Below are 20,222 nucleotides of genomic sequence, written 5' to 3'. Positions count from 1 at the left end.
CTCCTCGCGTCATCTCTCAGTTCCCCCACATTTGCTTCGTAACTTTTCGTGTCTAAGGGCGGGACTTGGCCCACTCTCCCCACACACGTAAGGCGTCTCTGAGAAGCTGCTCCTCCACACCTCACCTCACCGCAGTGCCCCCTCCTTGCCCTCCCTTGACGCCCTATGCAGCCGCCACCCTCGCCTCAAAAACATGCACGATCATCGTTTTGAAATATCTCCTCATACTCTGCGAAAGTCAGTCAGTATAAAAAATGAAGGTGAATGTTTATATAACAGTGATTAAAGTGTTTCTAAGGAAGTTTTTTTTTCATTTTGTACGTTCGAAAGGAAAATGTATCTCAGATTTTACTCAAATGTTTGCAAAAAAAAAAAAAAATAAATAAATAAATAAATAAAAAAGAATGCAGAAAGAAAGTTACAAGATTGATTAAAGGTTTCTCAAGTAGAACCTTTTTTCATTCGAAGTACTTTTCAAAACCGTGGAATTGCTTTCATTCTATATTATAAAAGGAATGAGTGGAAGTGAAGAGGAAAAGTGTTTATTGTATCATTGCCATCATCATTTCCGTAATTGTGCTCATTGCCACCACCTCACCACCGCTACGCTGCTCCTGTCACTTGTTTTCCGTCACAATAAATTAAAAGTGCATGATCATAAACTCTCTCTCTCTCTCTCTCTCTCTCTCTCTCTCTCTCTCTCTCTCTCTCTCTCTCTCTCTCTCTCTCTCTCTCTCTCTCTCTCTCTCTCTTTCTCTCTCTCTCTCTCTCTCTCTCTCTCTCTCTCTCTCTCTCTCTCTCTCTCTCTCTCTCTCTCTCTCTCTTTCTCTCTCTCTCCTCTCTCTCTCTCTCTCTCTCTCTCTCTCTCTCTCTGCCTCAGGAGTTTCCATCCCTGTGTCCAAGACCATTTACGTACTATTCATTCGATCAGTCATCAATTACTTTTCTCTTTTTCTCATTCAGGTCTCCAAGATGACATTGGAGCCTCTCGGAAAATTTCAAAATAGAGTGATGAGATTTATCCTGGGGTGTCCACTCTCCACCATGCATGGTTCTTAACATGTAGGCGTAGCTTGACTTGCCCCCACTTCTTAAGAGGATATACGCGAATGTCACTTCAGCGTAAAGTGCCTCTACTCTCACCATTATGTTCCTCATTACTTTAATGTTATCAGAACTTCACTCAATCCAGACGCGTCCAGACCTCTACTTCGACCTGGCGGCCGCATCCTCACCAAGATGGTATGTGATACCATTCGCAGACTGGCTGTTGATGTTCCTGAGGCAGAAATTGATCCTGGATTACCACCATGGCGTGTTCCTCAACCGGACGTCTCCTTTACTCAGACCTTCAAAGCAGACCTTCCTCTCCTGCAGAAACACCTGGCTTTAGAGACCATTGCCAGAGCGTCTGCCTCTGTTCCGGCGGCGCATCACGTCTACGTTGACGGCTAGCTGTAGGAGGATGGGAGTGCCGTGTGCTCCATATTCTCCGTGACAATGGTGCCGCCCGGAGGAGAGCAGTGAGCCGGCGACTCACAGTCGGCTCTTTACGCCCTCGCTTCTCCAAGACCAACGCACCAGGAAGATGTACAGAAAACATTACGTCAGCTGGCCACAGCTCAAGGCAACAGGTTAGTCATATCATTCTTGTGGTACCTTCTCATGTCAGACTTCCAAATAATGTCACTTGATAGTCTCGCCAAAGCTGTCTGTGCTCTCAATTTACTTGACATGCGTGATACTCCCTCCCTAAGTTGTTATAAGAAAGATTATATTCGGACGTTCACTCCACGGTGGTACACATCGCAGAAACGTTGAGAGGGCAAAGCAGTGTTTCCATCCAACACCATGACAAATTTCTCGCTGCTCCTCATATGTATCGTCGTCACGGACTCACGGTGCGAGACACAATGTTGTGAGTGCAAGGCTGAGGATGGGCTACTGCCCGGTGTGGCAGGTCTCCCATGCAGAGGACGTGCCTCACTACTCCACCTACAGGCTGTGTAACCTTCCCGATGCCAACACTTTGCAACACTATTGCCTTGAACGCATCGCTGTAAGGGACTTGTTACCTGAAGGGCAGGAATTAATCAATATTTGTAAAAGCTTATTTAACGATGATTATTTAGACACAATTCTTGTCAGTCATCCACATTTAGATGGATATTAACTGTATGATCTTAAGCTTATCTGTGTGTGTGTGTGTGTGTGTGTGTGTGTGTGTGTGTGTGTGTGTGTGTGTGTGTGTGTGTGTGTGTGTGTGTGTGTGTGTGCGCGCGCGCGCGCGAGATATATATATATATATATATATATATATATATATATATATATATATATATATATATATATATATATATATATATATATATATATATATATATATATATATATATATATAAGTGTGCACATTCTACCTAAACAATGTACCCTGCGTAATACGTAAACTGATTGACACAAAAAAGTTCCCTCTCTCTCTCTCTCTCTCTCTCTCTCTCTCTCTCTCTCTCTCTCTCTCTCTCTCTCTCTCAGGGCAAGATGGCGGTGTTGGCTCAGTTATATTTTTATTAGATATCGCCCGGAGGCTCTTTTGATCTTTCCAGTGATCTTTTGTATTGAATCGCCGTCCGCCCCGCCCCTCCTGGCCCAGCCTCCCTCCTTCACCTCGCCTCACTTTTTCCTCCTTTTAAAACCTTTCATATATTTCTTTTTTATTATCGACTCCCTTGTTCCTGACAGTTCCCCAGCTTTGCCTGTCACTCTTCTTCGTTTCCTTCTTCCTCTGCTTCTTCCTTAAAATCTCAAAGAGTAGTCCGTGTTTGTTTCTCTGTTAAATATTTTGGCTTTTTGTTTTTCCTCTAGGTTTCGGTCTCTCTCTCTCTCTCTCTCTCTCTCTTCTTACTTTTTTTCATCTATCTTGTTTTCTTCCTTTTTTCTTTCGTCTCCATGCTTTCAGTTAACCTTCTTCCACCTCTCTTGTTTTCTCTTTTCTACCTTTCAGTCATAATCTCTCTCTCTCTCTCTCTCTCTCTCTCTCTCTCTCTCTCTCTCTCTCTCTCTCTCTATCGTGTCTACATTCCCTTTTTATTTCGATTCCTTTCTCTTCCATCTCTACTCATATTCCTCTTCTCTTTCTTTTATCTCTATTATTGTCCTTCTCTTCTAACTGCTTCTTCCTTTCTTCTCTTCCCTGTAGTAAGATGTAAGATAAAGTAGGGAAATATTCACATAACAACAACAACGACAACAAAAGAAAAAAGAAAATTGATGGAAAAATAAACAAAACAGAACGAAAACAAGCCAAATAAATGTACACGAGCAAAACTGAACAAAATAGAAACATAAACCAGAAAAAAAAGAGAGAAAAACAGATGAGAAAGATGTAAAATAGAAGAACATTAGAACGAGGAAAACGGAGGAGGAGGCGCTAGAGAAAGAAAACGAGAGTGTGGGGATCCTACTGCTGCTGCTCCTGCCTACTAGCTCAGTAGCACGAGAAAGAACAAGGCGGAGCATCAAACCGTGAATGAGTCTACGGCATGAACGCGCTGTTGCCCTACGCCTAACCTAACATAACCTAACCCAAGCCTTCCCCCCTAACCTAACCTAACCCCTCCACTGTCTGATAATGTTTCCCCACCATCGCTTGCAGGTGTTTTAATTAGCTTATTTTCCTTTTTCCTTTTTTTTTTTTTTATCTACTACAGTCTTTAGTTCGTTAGCCTAGAAAGAATTACGTTAGTTTTATATTTTCTCTTACAATGTTCTGAATGTAAAAAAAAAAAAAAAGACTATCAGGAAAAAGACTTATTCTAATCCTCACTTAAGCTAATCCAACTTACCTTAAGCCTTACCTCACCTAACATACACGTTCAATAAGCCCGCTATCGTAACACCCACACCTCTTTCCCTCTTCTTCCTCCCCCTCTTCCTTCCTTCATTAAAAGGGAGAGACGACACTTCCTTAATTCTTTGCCATCAGTATTTAGGTTCTTTATATACACTTAAAAAAAAACTCATCCTCTTTCTTCTCAACCTCCCCTTCTTTTGTTTTTTCTCCAACTAGGCTACTTTTAACTAAATTAATCTTCATCTCTTTGCTATCAGTACTTTAGTCTTACCTTTTTTTATTTGCTTCTTTTCCAACTCCTCCCTTCTCTTGTTCCTCCTCCAACGAGCGCCCCCACTCACCAGAATAATGAAAATAAAGGAAAACACAACTTTCTCATCTTATATCTAGTACTTTAGTCCTTTATATCTACACTTTAAAAGAAACTCCTTCCCCTGCTCCTCCACCTCTTCCTCCTCCTCCTCCTCTTGCCCATCTTCTCTTCCAACCGCTGACTCACTCACTCACTTAAAAGGAAAGAAGGACTGTACAGCTTCTTCCTTTCCTTATAATCCGTGTTTCTTTTTCCTGTTCTTTCAATAAATAGATTAAAAAATATTTTCTTTTCACATCCTCTATTTGTAGCCATATTCCTAACTCACTCATGAAAAAAGAAAGCTTCACTGTCTGACCTTGCAAACATTACTCCCATCTTGTCTCTTCAAAATGTAAAAGAAAATGAACTTCTCTTCTTTATCCTCTTTTCTATCTACATTCACTTCCCACATGACTAAAAAATAAATAAATGAGTAAATAAAATAATAATAAAGGTAAAAATAAAAAAAAAATAACACCTTCTCATCTCGCAAACATTACTTTCTTTTTATCTCTTCAAAATCTCATCTTCTTCCTCACCTACACCCACTTGCCACCTCACCCAAATAAAAAGGAAAACAGCATCTTTCAGTAAGTGTTTTTCATTCCATCGCTCCCGCAATTAAATGATAAGATCTCTTCATCTCCTCCTCGAATGAAAAGAGCAAAACATAACTTCCTCATTTCATTCCCACCAGTACTTTGCTCCCCTCCTCTTAAGCACACAAAGGAACAAGAACACTTAGCTCCCTACACTTTACATTAACACACTCCGCCATTGTTTTACCCTTCCGGTGCTGCACGATTTTCCCCATAACCACCTATATAGAATTTTTCGAACACCTCTTTTTGTACTACAGTCTTTTATAAAATTCCGCAGCCAAGATTCACTCTTATACTTCTACTACTGCTACTACTACTACTACTACTACTACTACTACTACTACTACTACTACTACTACAGCTACTACTACTACTACTACTACTACTACAGCTACTACTACTACTACTACTACTACTACTATTACTACTACTACTGCTGCTGCTACTACTACTACTTCTACTACTACTACTACTACTACTACCACTGCTATAATGATAATGATGATAATGATGATGATGATGATGATGATGATAACATAATAATTATAATAATAATAATAATAATAATAATGATAATAATAATAATAATAATAATAATAATAATGATAATAATAATAATAATAATAAATAATAATAATGATAATAATAATAATAATAATAATAATAATAACAGGTTTATTTGGCAAGAGCAGCACACAACACGAAACTTTCTTTGTGTTTCTACATACTTTTGAGAGAGAGAGAGAGAGAGAGAGAGAGAGAGAGAGAGAGAGAGAGAGAGAGAAATAGGTCTACCTACTCTCACGCTTCGCGCCTCTCTCGGTTACTATCTACTCCTCCTCCTCCTCCTTCTCCTCTTCCTCCTCCTCCTCTTCCTCCTTCTGTAGTTTAAGGAACCGTGAGGCTCTAAAACATTATATGGTCGGATACTCAGTAGTGGTAGTAGTAGTAGCAGTAGTAGTAGTAGTAGTAGTAGTAGTAGTAGTAGTAGTAGTAGTAGTAGTAGTAGTAGTAGTACTAGTAGTAGGTTAAGAGAAGAAGAGAGATGGAGGAGGAAGAGGAGGAATAACAAAAACACATAACAGGACAGGAAAAAAAAAAAAAGAGAGCAAGAAAAGAAAGGAAACAAATAGAGGAAAAGGAAATGTCAAAGTTACCATTAAGAAGGAGAATTTCAAAGATAAGATAGCTACTCGCAAGACATAAAAGACTGACGGACTGACTCACTGACCGACCGATTGACTGACTGACTGGCTGACTGACTAACTTACAATCTTAACGTGCGTCAACAAAAGGGTCATATGGCGCCGATGACACGTAAGAGTGCTAAATATTATTCCTTATCATCATTTGGTACATTACAGAGAGAGAGAGAGAGAGAGAGAGAGAGAGAGAGAGAGAGAGAGAGAGAGAGAGAGAGAGAGAGAGAGAGAGAGAGAGAGAGAGAGAGATAATACTTAAATCTTTGCTATTCACTCCAGCTTGAGAGAATTATCCTAACCACAATACATCTCAGGCAAACTATCTCTGCCAGTCTTTCTTATCGCACGGCAATCCAGCATTAGCCGAGCTGTTGCTGTTTATTAGTGAGTGTATCGCCAGACCAGGTAATCTCCGCACTCACTGGGGGATCACGAGACACCAGAAACAGGCTTACCACCACCACCTCCTCCTCCTCCTCCTCCTCCTCCACACCACACCTACACCTCATTCTGCTTCTACGCTTCCTCTACCACCTCCTCCTCTTCCTCCTTCGTCTCTTCCTTTTCCATCACCTTCTATGTTTCCATTAGTTCCTCATCCTGGTTTTCCACATCCTCCTCCTCCTCCTCCTCCTACACTTTCACTATCTTCTCTTGTTTCTCCTACTCTTCCACTTCCACCTTCTTCTGCTCTTCCATTACTTTCACCTCCTTCTCCTCTTGTTTTTTTCCATCACATCCTTCTCCTTCTCCTCTTCCTGCTCTTCCATCACCTCCTTCTTCTCCTTCTACGCTTTCTGCCACCTATTCCTTCTCCTGCTCTTCCACCACCTCTTGTTCCTGCTCTTCCATCACCTCCTCCTCCTCCTCCTCCTCCTCCTCCTCCTCCTCCTCAGCTTTCTGCTCATCCTGCTCTTCCATCTTCTAGTTCTCGTTCTGAATTCTTTCTCTCGTGCTACTGTTTTTTTCCCTATTTTTTTTTTCTTTCTTTCCTCCTTCATCTTTCCATCTTCCATCAAACGACTCGTCTTTCCTCTCCTGTAATTCCTTTTCTCCTTCAGTAGTCCTTTCTCGTCTCCCACCCCCTTTCCTCCTTCTCTTCCTCCTTTTTTTTTTATCTCCTACTCTCCTCCATTTCATCTCCCACCTTCCTCCTCCTCCTTCTTTTCTCCTATTTAACTCCTATCCTCCTCTTTTTTCATCTCCACCTTTCTTTTCCTCTTCTTTTTAGTTTCTCCTTCATTTCCTCATACGTTTCTCTCCTTTCTCTCCTATTCCATCCTTTAATGTTTTGCACCACCATTAACAACACGAAACAACTTTTTTTTTTTTACTTTTCTTTTTCGCTACTGCACAACTACGACTTTCTGGGGTGTTATTTCATTATTTTGAATCTGTCTGTGTGTGTGTGTGTGTGTGTGTATGACAGTATCCCAAGCGTCTCGAATCACTACTTGAAGCGGTTCATTCCAGCTCTCTCTCTCTCTCTCTCTCTCTCTCTCTCTCTCTATGACGTCACAAAGCCAGCCCAAAATAGCCTGGCCACGGTTCTCATCAGTGGCCGCTATCACAATCCCGCCATCAGGCTCTTTCTCCAATTACTGCCATTTTATGATGCCTTCCATTGTGTCAACTTTCCCGCTCTCCCCCGAAGCTCATTGTGTCAACTTCCCCATTCAGTGCCGCGCGGGGGAGGAGGCGAGGCAATAAGGGGCTTGGTGGGTGGCTTACGCGCCTGCCATTCTATGATAATTGCTTGCCAAGGGTGATTGTGTGTGTGAGGACTCCCCGGCATCAGCGAGTCATCTCTGAAGGGTGTCCGTGTGGAAGAATATAAGGGGAGAGGGGGTACTTTCTAAACTGTATGTGAAAGTATTGGGGGAGAAAAAGGGAGCGAAAGTCTTTTTTTGTGTGTGTGTGTGTGTTTATGATTTTTCGTTTTGTTGCTATTGTTGTTACAGTTATACTACTACTACTACTATTACTACTACTACTACCACCATCTCTACCACCACCACCACCACCACCATTACCACCACTACTACTACAACGTTATACTTTTGCTTTTGTTGAATAGAAATGATTTTGCCTTATCAAATTACTTACTGAATTTGAATGCTTTAAAATTATGAAAAGGTGGCAGACTGACATCAGAGGTCATATGGCGCTGTGGCGATACACTAGATAGTCATGTAAATGTAAAGATATTGTGATGTATAGCTAAGATAAAGGCCTGTAACATATAAAAAATGCGTTATAATCAAATGAAAAAATATTATATCTGTATTTTCTCTGATCGTTACTAATAATAGATTCTAACTGGCATTCTTTTTCATTTTCTTAACACATCTGTGGACGTGGCCGTGAGGTGATGCTACACGTCAGCATCACCTCCCAGTAGGCGCTATAAAGCTGGGAGCCGTTTTGTGAGTGTAGATATTTTATCTCGGCCTAAATGGGAACATTATCTGACGAAGCAGGATGAAGGAAGATCAGTTGCATACAGGAAGTAATCCCTGCAAGTTGTTACGCTACTAATGCATTATTATTATCATCATCATTATTATTAACGTCATCATCATCATCATCATTAACAACAACAACAACAACAACAACAACAACAAACAACAACAACAACAATAACAACAACAACAACAATGACAGTAGTAAAAAGAGAAAAAAAGAAAAAAGAGGAGAAGGAAGAGAAGAAAGAGGAGGAGGAGAAGGAGGAGGAGGAGAAGGAGGAGGAGGAGGAGAACATGAAGCAAGGTAGACGATCACTTCGAGATAACCATTTGCTTTCTCCTTTTCCTCCTACCCCTCCCGCTCCCCCTCCCCTTCCTCCTCTTACACTGTACATTCATCCCTCACCCACCATGACGCCACACTCCATCTAAACAAAGACTACACGAAAGACAAGAAAACTCAACGAAGCGGTATGACGGTTGGTGGCAAGCTGTCTTCATAGAGAACGGGGCGGCCACTACGCAAACGCATACTAATGTAATTATAAATGCTAAAAAAAATAAATTACTGTAACAAAATATTCAGCAACACTACATATTTTCTTCTGCTAATGTGGAACTTATTCAGCTGGTTATCGATCTCAATAATAGTTTTAGTGTAGTTTCGGGCAATACGACACATATTTATAATGAATTTGATTTTTATACCTCATTAGCAGGAATAGTCTCGAAACTTAACTTTTTAGCCCAGTATTCTCTGTGATCTACTTGAGTTACAGTGGAAGCAATGAAGCGCGGCATGACAGGTCAATAATGAGGCAAGTTAGGGTTGTGATACAAGTGGTCGGGCAAGACGGCTGATTGCCTAATTGGTAGTTAACGCCATGAAGCGCACATCACACTCCACATATATATATATACGAATAATACTAACAGAAATAATGTCAGAAACAAAACCACAACATAAACATACAAACATATGATAATGTCAGACGCAATGCCATGGATAAAATTATAAACCAATACACACATGGCTTAAGCAGGACGACTAAACCAGGGTCATTGCCCACACCATATATGACAACAACGGAAACCTGATATGGTGTGCCAGAACCTGCTCTCCTGTACTTCATGTGTGATTTACACGATCTAGGCTTTCACTTTGATATAACAGTTGCTCTTTTCAATTTTGGCACGAAAAAAGGGCATATTATATCTACAATCAGTGACTTGGTAGAGTAGACATTATATAATTAGCTTGCACAGCACTAAAACACAGAAAATCAGACTCTAGCAACTATTAACATTTGTAAGGCATTCTTACCTTTGAGGTGCAAGATAGTCAGGTTTCATCTTCCTTCCCTGTGTCCTGAAAACACCTCCAAAACGAGGTAGCACATCTTGCATTGCTTTTACGCGGAGGAAATAGCAGTGGACTGATGATGATTGTTGTAGTTTCCCGCGGAAGTCCAGTTGATTCTGCTTTTTCAACGGGGTTTTCTTTCTTACGTAAATGGTAAAGCAAGTGTCGAGGTCCCTGATTGGCTTTATTTTGATCCAGTATTTAACAATGAACATTTTATTTTGATATTACTATAATAATTATTGATGGTTGGGTGTATTGATAATTAAGGGAACATTTTTCAATACAAACGAACATGAGAACGTAGCAACAGGAGTGAATAGTCCCAATGAAATGAATACATGTATATAATTTATGTTGATATTATCGCCTACATATTTTCTAAGAATAAGCAAGCAATTAATCAACACAAAGTAAAAAAATAAATAAATAAACAATATAGTGTTGTATAGCAGCTACACGAATGGATGCCAGATGTACGATGACGTCATTTATTTATGGTTTTGGTAACAAATTCCTGCTTTTGATTTGCCTTCAGAACGAACATAAAAGTTTGTCTGACTGGTGGGTCAAAAGGTTGCTTGCCCGCTGCCACTTCGCCTCAGGGTCTCCGCCAGCGCATCCACCAGGTTAACCATCAGTGTGTTGCCTTCGCACTGCCCGCCGCCTCCCATGACAGCCCAAGTGAACCACCCCTGCAGAGGAATACATGCGCACTGTTGGATTAACCCGGAATAGGACTCTTTTTATCACAATCCAGATATTTATTGGTTTACAAGTCACAGCCCAGTAAAACTTTCTCCAGAAATAAAATCAGTTATTTTTTTTTCACGAGTCAAAATATTCCTTACCTTAATTCTGCCTATCACTTTGTGTTCAGCTTCGTAAAGTAACTGAATCACCTAAGGATTTAAGCTTACATCCCTAGCCTCTATACAGCCACTAAGATAAACAGTCACAAAGATAAGCAAATGGGATACATTCTGTCCAACAAGGTTCAAGACTAACACAGACGACTTGAAATGAATCTAGGTCGTCATGCTCTCTTAACTTCTTCAGTATCCTGGCATCGACTTCACTATATTTCACAAGTCATTGGAGGACTTTATCAAGTGAAGGATGATACGTTCGTGATCAAAGCATTTTAAATAATCTACAGCTACTCATTCAAAATCATTACGTCTTATTCACTCCATTGTCTATGAAGGGATATGATGAGGTTCGGATGTTATATATAGTACTGAAAGAGTTAATATTTCCACTGAGCACACCATGACTCACTGAGCCATATTCTGAAACATGCATGTGGCGCAACTCCTTTCCATTCAAATGGCTCCAGTTGAAGTTAGACGGGTTTTTAAGGGTGTTTTTACTGTTCTAGTGACATTAACAATATTTCTACATTATTAACACGAGAAACACTCTTGATAAGCCGCCAAATCATCACTGTGGCCTTTGAGTTTAGTCGTGATGATAGAGTAAAGCTTTTCAAAACACGAGCCACAACACCCACCTGCGCCAGCCTAATCCACTCGGAGGGCACCACCACCTCCACCTCCTCGCCGCGGGAACGCAGCAGCCCCGCCCGCTCCAGCACCGTCCATACTGCCTCCCACAATCCTACGCCTTCTGCTGCAAAAAAAAAAAAAAAAAAAAAAAAAAAAATTCACTTGGCGTGGCAGTAGTGTGTGTGTGTATGTGTGTGTGTGTGTGTGTGTTCGCTGCCCGGATCAGGATTACCTGCCCGGTTACTGCATATTTTTTACTGGCATTGATTAATTAAATTCTGGGGAGAGTCCTGATCTTTTTTTCTTTTTCTTTTTTTCTTTCTATTTTCAGTATGTAATTACCTGAGCAACAAATTTGAGTTACTTTCGCGTTTCAAATTAAGGTAATGATCTCATCTAATATACGTACGAGCAGTTGCCTAATTAAAATTCCTGTTGTGTTTTGAGAGCTTATCTAGACATCTATTTATTTATCTTCTTTCTTGAAGTTCTTCATTATAAATTGTCTCGTCTTTGCTCTGCTTCTATTTTAAAGCCGAAACTATCTATACCAGCCCGAATGCTGGTGTAAAGAAGGAAACAGTACCTGCTCTGCCACGGTCACCTGCAGCAGCTACAGGTAGACATGCAACACCTGCGAGGAGGAGTTTGTTAATTACCTGTCCCCATTTCCTCCCTGAAAACTTCCAGCAGGTGATGTAAGTCTGCCTCGGTGCCAGACCCCAGCAGCAGGCGACGGACCTAGGGTGAAGGAACGAAGGCAGGAAAAGGGTGTGCATGAAGAGCAGGTATAATATATATATATATATATATATATATATATATATATATATATATATATATATATATATATATATATATATATATATATATATATATATATATATATATATATATATATATATATATATATATATATGAATTAACTAGATATAGTGCATAACTAAAGGCAAACTAACTGATAATTGACTAATTTATTGAATGACCATTAAGTAGGTACTAATGAAATAATTATTTTATAGTTATAATTAATTAATTTACTATGTATCAAAATAAGTAGCTGAGTGATTGATTAACCGACTAAGTCATTGACCAATAACTAACTAGTAACTTACAACAAATTAATCACAAACCAGTTAATAACGAACTATGTAAAAAATTAACTAACCAACCAACTAACTAACTAAACTAGCTGATCTATCAAAACTTCAATGCAGATCATCAAAGTAAAAACTTAATTCATCAAGAAATACTTGAGAACCGTAGCCCTCCCACCCCAGCAAAGGCTCCTCACTTACTTCCTGCAGCAGATCCGCCCAGAGACTCGCCGGTGACTGTCCAAGGAAGTCGTGCAGGAACTTCAGAAGCGTGGCGTGGTCAGGCACCTCGCCACACAGGTCAGGGCTCTCCATGGCCTGATGGGGAGGTGGAGGCGTCGTCATCATGAATCAAGAACACCAGTCACGTTCAGTTGGGATTAATAAGTAAATAAATAAACTAAACGACTAGCAAATGATTATGTTAAATACTCGAAGCACCACCGCTGCACCTACTACACCATTAACACACTACCACACTACTGCCACACCACCACAGCTCCACCTCCACCATCTCCACCATCACCACTATCACACTACCCATATCGAACCACCACCATATCACCACTATAATATACCTCCTACACCACCAACACCTCCCCGCAACCACACTAAATCACCATCACTACATCCCAACACTACACCACCACGCTACCCCCCGTCAGCACACATTCACCACTCAGCAGGACGCCAGCACGAGGCACCTGAGCAAGGACGGCAGTGACGGTATCGTGGAGCTCCTGCATGCTGGCGGTGTCGGCGTGGAAGGTCACCACCAAGCCAGCAGGGGTGTGTCGCGCTACCACCCGCGCCACCACCTTTCCGGCGTCCTCACCCAGAAACTCGTCCACTTTCTTCACTAACAGTAACATTTGTGGATGAAAATAATGATGATGATGATATTGATAATGATAATAATAATGATAATAAATAAATAGATAAATGAATAAAGATAGATTAAAAAAATACATTAATAAACACTAAGGAAAAATAGTATAATGAAGTAAAGCTGAGCACAATGATGGTAAAACTAAATAAATTAATAAGGAATACTAATGCAGTAATATTAAATAGTAAAGTAGTTGATAATGAAAAAGAAAGTGCATATAAAAAGAGAGAGAGAGAGAGAGAGAGAGAGAGAGAGAGAAGGAGAGAGAGAGAGAGAGAGAGAGAGAGAGAGAGAGAGAGAGAGAGAGAAAGAGAGAGAAAGAGAGAGAGAGAGAGAATCAGGGACGATAAAGAACCAACGAATAACAAATCAGATGAAGTTACAAAATATAATCCTTTACAAAAATCATACCAAAAGAAAAATAAACAAATAAATAATAATGATAATAATAATAATAATAATAATAATAATAATAATAATAATAATAATAACAATTATAACAATAATCCCCACTAGCAAGTTCAAGATACAAGATAAAGACAAACAATAAAAGTCGAGTCAATCAAGTCATGCGAACAAAAAAAACACGGAGCATCATTCAATACTGAGCTGATCCACCCCGTCACTCTCTCCTTGCCTTCCCACGTCACCCCCACACGGTCTGACTCACCCAGCAGTGTGTGACTGTCGCGACCAAGCGTGAGGGAAGCGGCGAGGGAGGACGCGAGGACCGGCCACTTCAGCCACACCTTGTAGCTCCACCAGTCACGGAAATCCAGGACCAGCTGCGTGGAGGGGAGCGCCGCCGCCTGGAGGTGAACACAAAGGAGGAGAAAAAAAGAAAAAAATGACTTATTTCTACCCACAAAGATTCCTCACCTAAAATAATTATCCAGCATGAAAATATCCACTGAGAGAGAGAGAGAGAGAGAGAGAGAGAGAGAGAGAGAGAGAGAGAGAGAGGAGAGAGAGAGAGAGAGGAGAGAGAGAGAGAGAGAGAGAGAGAGAGAGGAGAGAGAGAGAGAGAGAGAGAGAGAGAGAGAGAGAGAGAGAGGAGAGAGAGAGAGGTGGAACTTACCTGGTCGAAAGAGAAGCTGAAAGTTTTCTGGTACCACTGCAGGAGAGAGACGCCCCACTCCGCCTTCACCACCATGTTGCCCCACTCCCAGGTGTTTCACCACGTACTCCCACCCAGTCCAGTCACGATTGAACCGAAATATTTCTAGAATTCAAAGTGATAAAAAATATTTTTGCAATATTTTTCTTGTATAGTTTAAATATTTTTTTTTCTCTCTCTCTCCTCTCTCTCTCTCCTCTCTCTCTCTCTCCTCTCTCTCTCTCTCTCTCTCTCTCTCTCTCTCTCTCTCTCTCTCTCTCTCTCTCTCTCTCTCTCTCTCTCTCTCTCTCTCTCTCTCTCTCTCTCTCTCTCTCTCTCTTGCTTTGAACTTTCGCTTCTCAGGCTCCGGTTCACTCACGGTTCAAGTTCCAGCCAAGGCGAGGACAGAATGCCAGGTGTGTGCGCTGCAGGATCCGAATCCAGCGTCCTCCGTCAGATGAGACTATGCGTGCGGTGCGTGGAGGGAGATAAAGGGAGGGTGTCGTGAGGTACAGGTAAGTAAACAACTCAAGTACACTACTGTGGCACTGATGACGCGACCGACAAAAATATTAGAACAGTACTATCCAAATAGTTATGATTTCAAAAGGTATAGCGAACAACTTTTTTTAATTATAAATTCTTATTTGCAAGAAATCAAGTATATAAAAAGACCTGAATAAAAGGACTTACTAACATCATAAGAAACGTATCATTAAACAAGTATATAAAAAGACCTGAATAAAAGGACTTACTAACATCATAAGAAACGTATCATTAAATTTTGCCTTAATAGTCAAATTTCGTTCTACATGAAGTGTGGACGTACTTACTGAAAGTTTTCATGTTGGAAGAAAGGCTGAAAACCCGGGAAGTTAATTTTTGTGTAGTCTCTTGAACAGCGTCACTTGACACTGACTCTTCCGGTCCATCACACTCCGCTTTCTTGGAACATTCTTCGTCTACATTTACCATTACGGAATCATGATCATTTTGCTTTAAGTCTTCTGATTTAGGATCTCGACCACTACAAACTTCATTCTGGTCTACTGTCTGTTCTTTTCTTAAATCTGAGTCGCAATCACTGTCGACGTGGTGCCGCGACTTGGCTTTTGGCTCCTTGACATTGCCGTCCCCACAACCTTCAGCATCACACCTGCCAGCCTCACCTCTGTCATCCGTGACCTGAGTCTCCTCGTCCTGCTTCTCCTGCTTGAAGTGAACGAATTCTAACGATATGTCAGATTTGGTAGACTTGACTTCCCCATTAACTTCCCAATGTTGCTTGCCCTGATTTTTCCAGAGCTTCGTCTCCCACTCGAGGGCTGTAGAGATAATTGGCACATGTAGGCTCACCTGCCAGTGTTTTCTGAAAGTTAAGAGAGGACTCATGGTTATAAACAATTGTCTAATGTAATCTATCAGTTCTTAAAAAGACATTTTACAGAAAACTTTTTTTCGAAACAAATGAAGTATTGGCACCTTCAAACACATGACTGCAAACCTACCCAGTGTGTGGCGTGACGGTGAGGTTCAGGAGACGCCGACGCTTCCCCGGCATCAGCGAGTCCACAGATACGCCAAAGATGGATTCAGAGAACTGAGTGCGCACCACCACGCCCCGTCCTGCCTCGGTTCCGGCTGCGTCTCGCTCTATACGAGGTATAAACAATCCTTTTAATTCGTTGCCTCAAGATATATCATAGACTCCTTTATAAAGAAATCTATGGTTGCATCTTTTAGAAAGGAAAATTACGACTCCGACTATAGCAATGCCTTTCATATTTTATGCAATTTTTATTTCTTCCTTTTTCTTTTTCTTTTTTTTCCCATCCTAACATTAAATTTAACCGAAAAAATCTTAACTAACGGTCATATCTTGCGCAGTGCTATTTAATTTTGATTTGAGATAATGAAAAGCAATATAGGTTTGCAGAGGATCTAAACCACCAAATAATAATAATAATAATAATAATAATAATAATAATGATAATAATAGTAATAATAATAATAATAATAATAACAATAATTCCCTGTTTAATAAAAATGTATACGTACACTCAATACACTGCGAGGCCCATCAGCTCCACCTCTTCACACACACACACACACACACACACACACACACACCTTGGTCAAGCTGAGGCGGCGCGGGGTCACCACTGGAGGCCTTGCCGCGCTCTTCCTCACCGCCTCTCAACCACAGCCGCCACCACTGCCCCGCCTGGCCCTCATGCCCGCTGGCCAGGCTGAGGGTGGTCCTGGGAGCCGCCATGAGCAGCATCTAGAGGAAGGAATAGTGTGACCTCATCTCTTTTATTTCAAAGTGGCATGACAAGAATTTTGTATGTTTTTTTTTTTTTTCTATAGGAATGATGAAGCAATGGTAGTATGTAATATATGAAGATAATAATGAGATGCAAATGTTAAAGATCAGATTTCTATTGCTGTGGTACTTTGTAAGCAGAAACTATGGATATTTAAATAGTTTTTTTTTTTTTTTTTGCCTTTTGCAAGTCTTCCTCACGCATACGCATTAAAAGAAAATAATGAATAAATATATTAATAAACTACCAAATAAAAATAAATATAGGAAGACAAGGCAACAGATAAAACTAAACATGACATACAGGAAAAATAAAAAAAAATAAAGACAAAACAATATATATATATATATATATATATATATATATATATATATATATATATATATATATATATATATATATATATATATATATATATATATATATATATATATATATATATATATATATATATATATATATATATATATATATATATATAATAAAAATATAACAAGAAAATCTATAAGGTAATATTCTCACGCTCTCTCACCTCTTCCTCGGGGTGCCACGCTACGCTCACCAACTCCTCAGCTGATCCAACGCCCCCCACATGCTGGTACCTCTGCGCCACGACTTTGAGCGCATCACCTGTGTAGCCACCTGTCACCTGGAGGACGCGACCTGAGTAATTCCCGGTGACATTGCATCCACAGTTAGTCAGGTCAGTCTGTGAACAACGACATCTTACATTAGGCGAGTGGGAGGAGGTGTGTGTGTGTGTGTGTGTGTGTGTGTGTGTGTGTGTGTGTGTGTGTGTGTGTGTGTGTGTGTGTGTGTGTGTGTGTGTGTGTGTGTGTGTGTGTGTGATTTATTCCAGCAGGTGTTCATCTTGAGTCTTAAATTGAAAAAAACGTCATTAAATTTAGTTAGTGTATTGTTCCTTCTTTTAAGACACGTTAGGTTATGCACCCACCCACCTGCAGAGCCAAGGTAAGGGACCGGGTGGAGGGAGAGGTCCCCACTCTGAAATACAAGAAAAGTTGAAGCTTCAGTCTCTCTCTCTCTCTCTCTCTCTCTCTCTCTCTCTCTCTCTCTCTCTCTCTCTCTCTCTCTCTCTCTCTCTCTCTCTAATACATTAGTTCACTTAGATATAATTTCTACCCTGACCAAACCACTTAAATGACATGTCGCTGAAGGACCACGACCAAATAGTGTCATTATATTGAATTTATAGACATGTAATAAAGAAGTGTCCTATAGCTGTTATTTTCACGCTATTGGTATATCATATAGGGCAGTGATTCCTAACCTTTCCCAAGTTCATGCATCCTTCCATGAGCTTTTGAGATATTCATGTACAATTCATTAAAAGAAAATCACACTTTTCTCTAACTTTAAGACTGAAAATATATAAGTAATAGTACTTATCTATCCATCTTCGGTGCGGCGTATTAAGTGTTACCTGAGAAATGTTTGAGTGGAGTCATCAGTTCGGTTTAACGTGTAAGCGGTGACCAGGCGGAAGGATGCTGCCGATGCCTGCTGGCTGTGTGCCGGGATCCCCACCACTGTTACCAGCATCAACGCCGCACCTAGAGTAAGGGAAAGATGGTTGTATGGTTTATGACAATACACATTTCATTCGTTCATGTAAATTATCTTTGTAGTGTCGAGTACAATAATTTCGGATTAGTGATGATTATAGATAGAGTTTCTTTATAGCGGTAAGTTCGATAATTACAGAATAGTTTACCACTTCCAACGTAATCGCAGAATAATTCCTCTTGGAAGTTGATAATCTGCGTATAGTGTCGTACAATAATCACACACCAGTTCCTTTAGGTAAACTATTTGTTATATTGGCTAATATGATAATTATAGAATGGTCACTCAACAATGTTTCCACTAGGACGAACAACCCCACTCGCTTATGAAACCTCAGTTCCATGGTATAGCAGGTCGACGTTTTACTTGAAGAATATCCACACCTTTCCAGTTTTGGATGCTAACCGGGGTAACTCAATCATTTTTTAAGACTGAATAACATTATGTTTGTGGCGCTTCCTGGCTTTCCACTTTCCCTTACATATCCAGTCACGCGGCAATTTCAAAATACACGTTAGAATATTTTCGCGAACGGTGAGTTTATTTGACGGTTTAAAATTGTTTGGATTTCTCTCTTACTTGAATCACGGTTGGTAAAATAAAGTGAGGATGTTGTGAAAGAACAAGAAAAGAATGTTCCCTCGTGCAATTGTGGGGCGTGTGGAGGCACCTGGCAGCTCCCCTACTCCCCTCCCATTAGTCTCCACCTCACGTAGTCACTGCTGCAGACGATGGGAGACGGCAGAGTTCATGCTTACAAACCACAATGTAGTTTTATAACATGCTTTCAATATGAACCGTACTGTTTTCAGTAAAGTAAAGGAGCAAATGATAGTATACTAAATAATAGTACGTGTTCACTAACAAACTTAGGTACCTTATTCCCATCACACACACACACACACACACACGATTGTTAGCATACATCATATGGAAGAACATCTAAGGGCCGTATTGTTAAATCTCTTCGTATCACCACTACCTAATCTACTCACCAAAACACCAGTACATGTTCCTCGCTTGGCACCACCCAGATGGATCACCGGGCAGTGTTGGTGTCCTTCAGCTGACACACACGAGCGTTCACTGGGGCTGAGCTCTCCCAACTAACCCTGCCATGACCCTCAGCCTGCACCTCGCCTGTCACCTTTCCCCCCCTCCCCCCCGCCAGCCATTCTATTCGGGTAAGGCACATGACACAAGAATAGCAAGGAGATGAAGTATCAGGAGACTTGTAAGGTCCAGCACCCAGGCCGAGAAATCTTAAGTCATCATGAATTGGCGGATGTATTTACTTATCAATTCACTTATTATTATTATTATTATTATCATTATTATTATTATTATCATTATTATTACTTCGAGGGATGGAACACCGTATGAGGAGGTAAAGCCTACCTTAATGATATCGAAATACCTCTATCGTATCACCACGCTCCCTACACCATTCCAGTGACTAGCTTTTTTTTTTTTTTTTCAGTCCCTGGATCATCCTAGTCACTCTTCTTTGCACAGCCACAACTGTACACCGTAATGTAAGAGAGGCCTTATCAAAGCACTAAATGCACTGTTTTATAGGCCGCAGACTTGTAGTATCACTTTGTTTTCTCTCTCTCGAAGATTTAGCTATCTCCCTGGCCTTTAAGCTGCTGTTTTATATAAGAACATAAGAACATAAGAAATAAGGGAAGCTGCAAGAAGCGACCAGGCTTACACGTGGCAGTCCCTGTATGAAACACTCCTACCTATTTCCACCTATCATCCCCATCCATAAACTTGTCTAATCTTCTCTTAAAGCTCTCTAGTGTCCTAGCACTAACTACATGATTACTGAGTCCGTTCCACTCATCTACCACTCTATTCGAGAACCAATTTTTTCCT

General features: G+C 40.6%; 2 protein-coding genes across 8 annotated transcripts in view; both read right to left on the bottom strand.

Moving 5' to 3' along the window:
- LOC135098157 (uncharacterized) overlaps positions 1–10,400 on the bottom strand; it is a 32,025-nt gene extending 21,625 nt beyond the window's left edge. For all 6 annotated transcript variants that reach the window (XR_010266619.1, XR_010266620.1, XM_064000391.1 and 3 more), the window contains exon 1: positions 9,799–10,400. Coding sequence is in view for 4 of the 6 variants with exons in the window: in XM_064000391.1 (XP_063856461.1) it covers positions 9,799–10,052 (254 nt within the window). In the remaining 2 variants the exon portion in view is untranslated. The remainder of the gene's footprint in view (positions 1–9,798) is intronic.
- Positions 10,401–13,161: 2,761 nt separating this feature from the next.
- Positions 13,162–20,222, bottom strand: part of LOC135098156 (uncharacterized) — a 28,954-nt gene continuing 21,893 nt past the window's right edge. The window contains exons 1-11 of one of the 2 annotated variants that reach the window (XM_064000390.1): positions 19,337–19,495; positions 18,199–18,328; positions 17,714–17,759; positions 17,287–17,463; positions 16,558–16,711; positions 15,936–16,080; positions 15,261–15,796; positions 14,807–14,890; positions 14,410–14,553; positions 14,002–14,140; positions 13,162–13,301 (exon numbers count right to left, since the gene is read on the bottom strand). In XM_064000390.1, the coding sequence (XP_063856460.1) occupies positions 14,097–14,140; positions 14,410–14,553; positions 14,807–14,890; positions 15,261–15,796; positions 15,936–16,080; positions 16,558–16,711; positions 17,287–17,463; positions 17,714–17,759; positions 18,199–18,328; positions 19,337–19,352 (1,476 nt within the window). In that variant the 5' untranslated portion in view covers positions 19,353–19,495 and the 3' untranslated portion in view covers positions 13,162–13,301; positions 14,002–14,096. Of the gene's footprint in view, positions 13,302–14,001; positions 14,141–14,409; positions 14,554–14,806; positions 14,891–15,260; positions 15,797–15,935; positions 16,081–16,557; positions 16,712–17,286; positions 17,464–17,713; positions 17,760–18,198; positions 18,329–19,336; positions 19,496–20,222 lie in introns of those variants that run through there. The other variant, XM_064000389.1, reaches the window with a different exon arrangement.

The sequence above is a fragment of the Scylla paramamosain genome, unplaced genomic scaffold (genome assembly GCF_035594125.1).
Source record: "Scylla paramamosain isolate STU-SP2022 unplaced genomic scaffold, ASM3559412v1 Contig48, whole genome shotgun sequence".
Classification (NCBI taxonomy): Eukaryota; Metazoa; Arthropoda; class Malacostraca; order Decapoda; family Portunidae; genus Scylla; species Scylla paramamosain.
Note: the sequence above shows the minus strand (reverse complement) of the source record. Positions and strands in the feature narration are given on the sequence as shown.